The 8084-nt window shown below is 42.5% G+C and overlaps 1 protein-coding gene across 1 annotated transcript in view; it reads right to left on the bottom strand.

The window, feature by feature from the left end:
* Positions 1-1219: 1219 nt before the first annotated feature.
* Positions 1220-8084, bottom strand: part of ARR3 (arrestin 3) — a 52577-nt gene continuing 45712 nt past the window's right edge. Inside the window, exons 15-17 of the mRNA XM_089666869.1 lie at positions 7115-7167; positions 4316-4325; positions 1220-1503 (exon numbers count right to left, since the gene is read on the bottom strand). Coding sequence (XP_089522995.1) covers positions 1416-1503; positions 4316-4325; positions 7115-7167 — 151 coding nt within the window. The 3' untranslated portion in view covers positions 1220-1415. The remainder of the gene's footprint in view (positions 1504-4315; positions 4326-7114; positions 7168-8084) is intronic.

Below are 8084 nucleotides of genomic sequence, written 5' to 3'. Positions count from 1 at the left end.
AGTGATATCTGACCATGGTAGTCCCCTAGTGATATCTGACCATCGTAGTCCCCTAGTGACATCTGACCACAGTAGTCCCCTAGTGATATCTGATCACAGTAGTCCCCTAGTGATATCTGTCCACAGTAGTCCCCTAGTGATATCTTACCATGGTAGTCCTCTAGTAATATCTGACCACAGTAGTCCCCTAGTGATATCTGACCACGGTAGTCCCCTAGTGATATCTGACCACAGTAGTCCCCTAGTGATATCTGACCACAGTAGTCCCCTAGTGATATCTGTCCACAGTAGTCCCCTAGTGATATCTGACCATCGTAGTCCCCTAGTGATATCTGACCGTGGTAGTCCTCTAGTAATATCTGACCACGGTAGTCCCCTAGTGATATCTGACCACAGTAGTCCTCTAGTGATATCTGACCACAGTAGTCCTGTTGCTTCTGACCATGTAAGAAACCTAGCGATATTTGACCACCATAGTCCCTCAGTGATATTTAACTATCGTAGTCCCCTAGTGATATCTGACCACAGTAGTCCCCTAGTGATATCTGACCACCATAGTCCTCTAGTGATTTCTGACCACAGTAGTCCCTTTGTGATATCTGACCATGGTAGTCCCTTAGTGATATCTGACCACAGTAGTCCCCTAGTGATATCTGACCACAGTAGTCCCCTAGTGATATCTGACCACAGTAGTCCCCTAGTGATATCTGACCACAGTAGTCCTCTGGCGATATCTGACCATGGTAGTCCTCTAGTAATATCTGACCACAGTAGTCCCCTAGTGATATCTGACCACGGTAGTCCTCTGGCAATATCTGACCACTGTAGTCCTCTGGCGATATCTGACCACAGTAGTCCCCTAGTGATATCTGACCATGTTAGTCCTCTGGCGATATCTGACCACAGTAGTCCCCTAGTGATATCTGACCATGTTAGTCCTCTGGCGATATCTGACCACAGTAGTCCCCTAGTGATATCTGACCATGTTAGTCCTCTGGCAATATCTGACCACAGTAGTCCTCTGGTGATATCTGACCACGGTAGTCCTCTGGTGATATCTGACCACAGTAGTCCTCTGGTGATATCTGACCACAGTAGTCTCCCAATGATATAAACGGGCTACCGTGGCATTTTTGCAGTTTCTCGAGAGCCAGACTTTTGTGAATAATAATCTACCCCATTAGACATGAAAAAAAAACGAATAACCAGTCTAAAGCCATTTTTGTGCCTACAAGATATGATCAGTCCTTTATTTTCACAGTTTTAGTAATACATCGAACATTTCGAAACGGACTAAAAAATAAAAACAAGAAACAAAGAGACAAGTTGCGATTCTAGTAGACCTCGGTAAGGAAGCGGGGGTGGGGTGGTGACGTTCTTGCAGATAACGACCACGATGATTCGGAATAATGTCGTCAGCTCGCCTCCTCCTTGTCCTCCTCGTCGTCTTGCTCTCCCTGTAGCTTTTGGCGAGCGAACTCCTCGATCACCACGTCCTCCGCACTGCGAGTATCAGGAGAGGTCCGTTACAGAACACATTCTCATACAGTTGACTACTGAGGCCGGATTCACGGTGTCGCAATGAGTTCACGCGTGTTCCCTCTCTCCGAACTGACGTGTCGGAGCTCAGACGGGTCAGCGGACTCTTTCCTTGTCCCCATGTGACAGCTCTGGGCCAATCACGAGGCATCTAGGATCCTCATGGGAGAGGATCCTAGACCCACCCGCCATATTGTTTAGCAAGGATGGAGATGCCACCATTCCCACCATCCCCATCATCTGATCATTGGATTATGAAGGAACCTCGTCACGATGATGAGGTCAACACTCTACTCTTCTCCATCCATTGGGTAGCGTGTTGCACCCTCACCATGGGTCCATATCACGTCATAATGAGTACAAGTGCGAGGTTCCAGAGCCTCTCAGGACTCCTTTGGGAAGCATGTGTGGTCACTCGTGTCGTCGCATGACTGATGAAGGGGTCCTGCAAGGCCCTGAAATGTCACCCTTGTACTTTTTGTGATCACATTCATAAATTCTTGGAAAAATGGCAGAAAAAACTATAACAATACAATATATAACTTTGTACTTTCCTAGTTCCAGACCCATCTAGCCCTCCTCTGCCTTGGTGGTTCCAGACCCATCCTGCCCTCCCCTGCCTTGGTGGTTCCAGACCCATCCTGCCCTCCCCTGCCTTGGTGGTTCCAGATCCATCCTGCCCTCCTCTGTCTTGGTGGTTCCAGACCCATCCTGCCCTCCTCTGCCTTGGTGGTTCCAGACCCATCCTGCCTTCCTCTGCCTTGGTAGTTCCAGATCCATCCTGCCCTCCTCTGCCTTGGTGGTTCCAGACCCATCCTGCCCTCTTCTGCCTTGGTGGTTCCAGATCCATCCTGCCCTCTCCTGCCTTGGTAGTTCCAGATCCATCCTGCCCTCCTCTACCTTGGTGGTTCCAGATCCATCCTGCCCTCCTCTGCCTTGGTAGTTCCAGATCCATCCTGCCCTCCTCTACCTTAGTAGTTACAGACCCATCCTGCCCTCCTCTGCCTTGGTGGTTCCAGACCCATCCTGCCCTCCTCTGCCTTGGTGGTTCCAGACCCATCCTGCCTTCCTCTGCCTTGGTTCCAGACCCATCCTGCCCTCCTCTGCCTTGGTGGTTCAAGACCCATCCTGCCCTCCTCTGCCTTGGTGGTTTCAGACCCATCCTGCCCTCCTCTGCCTTGGTGGTTCCAGATCCATCCTGCCCTCCTCTGCCTTGGTGGTTCCAGACCATCCTGCCTTCCTCTGCCTTGGTGGTTCCAGACCCATCCTGCCTTCCTCTGCCTTGGTGGTTCCAGATCCATCCTGCCCTCCTCTGCCTTGGTGGTTCCAGATCCATCCTGCCCTCCTCTGCCTTGGTGGTTCCAGACCCATCCTGCCTTCCTTTGCCTTGGTGGTTCCAGATCCATCCTGCCCTCCTCTACCTTGGTGGCTCCAGATCCATCCTGCCCTCCTCTGCCTTGGTGGTTCCAGATCCATCCTGCCCTCCTCTGCCTTGGTAGTTCCACACCCATCCTGCCCTCCTCTGCCCTTCTGATTCCAGATCCATCCTGCCCTCCTCTGCCCTTCCAGTTCCAGACCCATCCTGCCCTCCTCTGTCTTGGTGGTTCCAGACCCATCCTGCCCTTCCTCTGCCTTGGTGGTTCCAGACCCATCCTGCCCTTCCTCTGCCTTGGTGGTTCCAGACCCATCCTGCCCTCCTCTGTCTTGGTATTTCCACACCCATCCTGCCCTTCCTTGCCCTTCTGATTCCAGATCCATCCTGCCCTTCCTTGCCCTTCCAGCTCCACACCTATCCCGCCCTTCTTGTATATGGACCGCCCCCCCAGAAATGTCATTTCCTGCCTGTGTGATTGGCTGCACTAATATACAAGTCAGATTTTTGGGCATCCCCTGCAACAAAAAATGTCATTTCTGCTGAGATCCTCCCAAAGTGAAATCACATGTAAAGGAATGCAGACCCTGCCGCTTTCCTCATGAGAGCCCAGCAAGGTGCAGCAGCTGATCGATTGTTCTAATTTTCCTGTTTTTTTGTAACATTCCGTGAAAACTAATAAAGACGGAATGCAAAAAACAAAAAAAAAACCTGTGGGTGCAGGGCCCCCCCCCCGCCCCCCCGCCCCCCCCCCCTTATACATACCTCAGCCCCATCTCGATCCAGCGCTGTGCATGAGAGCAGTGGCTCTCCCGGGGCTCTCTCCTGGTTGGCTCACACAGCAGCAGGAGCCAGTGAGGAGAGAGCGGTGGGGGGGCAGGGCTGTATGTGAATGGAAAACGCCTGCTTGAGTGCCCCCATAGCAAGAGGCTTGCTGTTGGGGGCCCTCAGTAGTGGAGGGGAGGAGCCAAGACCGCCAACAAGGGGCCCAAAAAAGAAGAGGATGGGGGATGCTCTGTGTAATGCCATTGCACAGAGCAGGTAAGTGTAGACGTGCTTGTTGGTTTTTGATCAGGGGCGGACTGACAACTCATGGGGCCCCCGAGCAATAGGGGATCATGGGGCCCCTGGGGTCCTTGCCCAAACTCAAAAAAGCCTATGAAAAAGGTACCAGGGGCATCTCATGGGGCCCCCTACTGACCCCGGGGCCCTTGGGCAGTGCCCGAGTTTCCAAGTGGTCAGTCCGCCCCTGTTTTCGATCATTTTTTTAATCACAACTTGTAGAATCGCTTTCAGATCCCTGCAATGTACATCGATCGATCGACCAATCAATCGTCAGCAGCCACACGGACCAACCAATTTATAAAACCACGAGACAATCACGTCTGTGTATAAAGATCCTACCTGGTTGTGCCTGGAGGGTCCAAGGTGGAGGAAAAACGAGAAAAAAGAAGGAGTTACTGAAGTTGCTCAATATATGTGAGTGATGATGTCACTGCGTCAGTATATAGAGGAGTCATCCCGTCCAATCGTCTGTCTCCTCGGAGAACCGACGGATCCGGGGGCGAGGGGGAGGGGCCATCTACGAGTGATGATGTCACTGCGTCAGTATATAGAGGAGTCATCCCGTCCAATCGCCTGTGTCCTCGGAGAAACAACGGATCCGGGGGCGAGGGGGAGGGACCATCTACGAGTGATGATGTCACTGTGTCAGTATATAGAGGAGTATCTGTCCAATCGTCTGTGTCCTCGGAGAAACAACGGATCCGGGGGCGAGGGAGAGGGGCGATCTACGAGTGATGATGTCACTGTGTCAGTATATAGAGGAGTCATCCCGTCCAATCGTCTGTGTCCTCGGAGAAACGACGAATCCGGGGGCGAGGGGGAGGGGCGATCTACGAGTGATGATGTCACTGCATCAGTATATAGAGGAGTCATCCCGTCCAATCGCCTGTGTCCTCGGAGAAACAACGGATCCGGGGGCGAGGGGGAGGGACCATCTACGAGTGATGATGTCACTGTGTCAGTATATAGAGGAGTATCTGTCCAATCGTCTGTGTCCTCGGAGAAACAACGGATCCGGGGGCGAGGGAGAGGGGCGATCTACGAGTGATGATGTCACTGTGTCAGTATATAGAGGAGTCATCCCGTCCAATCGTCTGTGTCCTCGGAGAAACGACGAATCCGGGGGCGAGGGGGAGGGGCGATCTACGAGTGATGATGTCACTGCATCAGTATATAGAGGAGTCATCCCGTCCAATCGTCTGTGTCCTCGGAGAAATTTTCCCCGGGGTCTTTTTCGATCGCGACTCGCGTCGCCACGGCACAATTCACGATTTTTTTGTAAAGTATTTTAGTCTTTTCTAATCTATTCTATTCTTATGTTATTCTAATGTATTCTGTTCTAATTCACATTCGTTCTATTCAACTATTCGAGTTTCGGGAGGCAGTTATATTCTTTCTGAGTTATTCTGTTCTATTGTTTCTCTATTCTGATCTTTTCTATTCTATTCTTTGATTTTCGATTCTATTCTAATTTATTCTATTCTATTCCTGTATTTTCTATTCTATTCTTTTCTATTCTATTCCTTTATTTTCTGTTCTATTTTGCTCTGTTTTATTCTATTATTTTCTATTCTATTCTAATTGATTCTATACTATTCCTGTATTTTATATTCTATTCTTTGATTTTCTATTCTTTTCTATTCTATTCCTTTATTTTCTGTTCTGTTTTGCTCTGTTTTACCTTATTATTTTCTATTCTATTCGTTGATTCTCTATTCTAATCTTTTCTATTCTATTCTTTGATTTTTCTATTCTATTCTAATCGATTCTATTCCTTTATTTTCGGTTCTACTTTGTTCTGTTTTACTCTGTAATTTTCTATTCTATTCTTTGATTCTCTGTTCTAATCTTTTCTATTCTATTCTATTCATTTATTTTCTGTTCTCTTTTGCTGTGCTTTGCGCTATTATTTTCTATTCTATTCTTTGATTTTCTGTTCTAATCTTTTCTATGCTAGTCTAATGGATTCTATTCTTTTTCTATTTCTTTATTTTCTATTCAAATTTATTCTATTCTATTCCTTTATTTTCTATTATATTCTAATTGATTCAATTTATTCCTTTATTTTCTGTTCTATTTTGTTCTGTTTTACTCTATTATTTTCTATTCTATTCATTGGTTCTCTTTTCTAATCTTTTCTATTCTATTCCTTTATTTTCTATTCTGTTCTAATTTATTCTATTCTATTCATTTATTTTCTGTTCTAATTTGCTGTGTTTTGCGCTATTATTTTCTATTCTATTCTTTGATTTTCTGTTCTAATCTTTTCTATGCTAGTGTAATGGATTCTATTCTTTTTCTATTTCTTTATTTTCTATTCTATTCTAATTGCTTCTATTCTATTCCTTTATTTTCTGTTCTATTTTGCTCTGTTTTACTCTATTCTTTTCTATTCTATTCTTTGATTCTCTATTCTAATATTTTCTATTCTATTCTAATTTATTCAAATCTTTGATTTTTTATTCTATTCTATTCTAATTGATTTGATTCTATTCCTTTATTTTCTGTTCTGCTTTGCTCTGTTTTACTCTATTATTTTCTATTCTATTCGTTGATTCTCTATTCTAATCTTTTCTATTCTATTCGTTGATTCTCTATTCTAATCTTTTCTATTCTATTCGTTGATTTTTCTATTCTTTTCTCTTCTAATCGATTCTATTCCTTTATTTTCTGTTCTACTTTGTTCTGTTTTACTCTATTCTTTTCTATTCTATTCTTTGATTTTCTGTTCTAATCTTTTCTATGCTGTTCTAATGGATTCTATTCTTTTCTATTTCTTTATTTTCTGTTGTATTTTATTCTAGTCTTATTTTCGAATCAATTTGAATTTCGTTTCGTTATTTCATATTCGTTTAAATTCGTTACTGTTGTCATTTGGATTCATCCGAATCTCCGATTAACGGAAAATTAGTCCAGAATGAAAGGAACTGCACATGTCTGCGATCTACTAAAGGCACCGAGCGTGTTCGCTTGTTACATATGTTAGCAGATAAGGTAAAAAAGAAAATAAAAAAAGTAAAAAAGAAGATTTGTGGTGAACTGTGGCCGTGCGAGAGGGATCAACGCAAACGTCAGCTGTACGTTGTGCGTCCGCGGTGTACATTCCAGACCACCCGTCACATCCTCATGCGGACTCACCTTCAGCAGGCTTGGGATGCATCAGAACCAGTGGCAGCTCCACTGATACATCACTGAAAAAAAAAGATAATAAAAAGATAAAATAATAAAATAAAATAATAAAAATGTGCAAATGCCCCTCCCCCCCACCGGCGCCCCCTGCTGCTCTTTCTGCATATCTGTTTTATCCGCATCTCAGCCTTTTTATGTTTTTTAAATATATTTTTCATATATTTTGTAATATATATATATATATATATATATATATATATAAAATATACTGCATTCTTCAGATTTTTTTTAACATATAAAAAATCTATTTGAACCTATATTTTTACATATATTTGTAAATGCATACTAAAAATGTAAATTTGTATTTTTAAAGATATACAGTATACTTGAAAAATGTATTTTTATAAAATATTTTCATATATTTAGTATATATATATATATATATATATATATATATATATACTGCACTTTGAAATGCATTTTTTATATATTACAAAATGTATAAAAAATATTTTTAAAAATATATTTTTTTAAAATATATCCTTCAGATTTTTTTTAACATATAAATAAGTAATTTTAACATTTTTTTTACATATATTTGTACATGCATACCAAAAATTTAAATTTGTATTTTTAAAGAGATACAGTATATTTGAAAAATGTGCTTTTAAAAATATTTTTCAGATATTCTGTAATATATACTGCATTTTGAAATGCGTTTTTATGTATTATAAAATATATGAAAAAATATATTTTTTAAATATACTCTTCAGATGTTTTATTAACATATAAAAAAGTCATTTTAATATTTTTTTTCACATACATTTGTAAATGCATACCTAAAATTTCAATTTGTATTTTTAAAGACATACAGTATATTTGAAAAATGTGTTTTTAAAAATATTTTTCAGATATTTTGTAATATATATATATATATATATATATATATATATACATACTGCACTTTGAAATGCATTTT

The sequence above is a fragment of the Staurois parvus genome, unplaced genomic scaffold (assembly GCF_062004578.1).
Source record: "Staurois parvus isolate SC_StPar_1 unplaced genomic scaffold, SC_StPar_1.0 ptg002880l, whole genome shotgun sequence".
Classification (NCBI taxonomy): domain Eukaryota; kingdom Metazoa; phylum Chordata; class Amphibia; order Anura; family Ranidae; genus Staurois; species Staurois parvus.
Note: the sequence above shows the minus strand (reverse complement) of the source record. Positions and strands in the feature narration are given on the sequence as shown.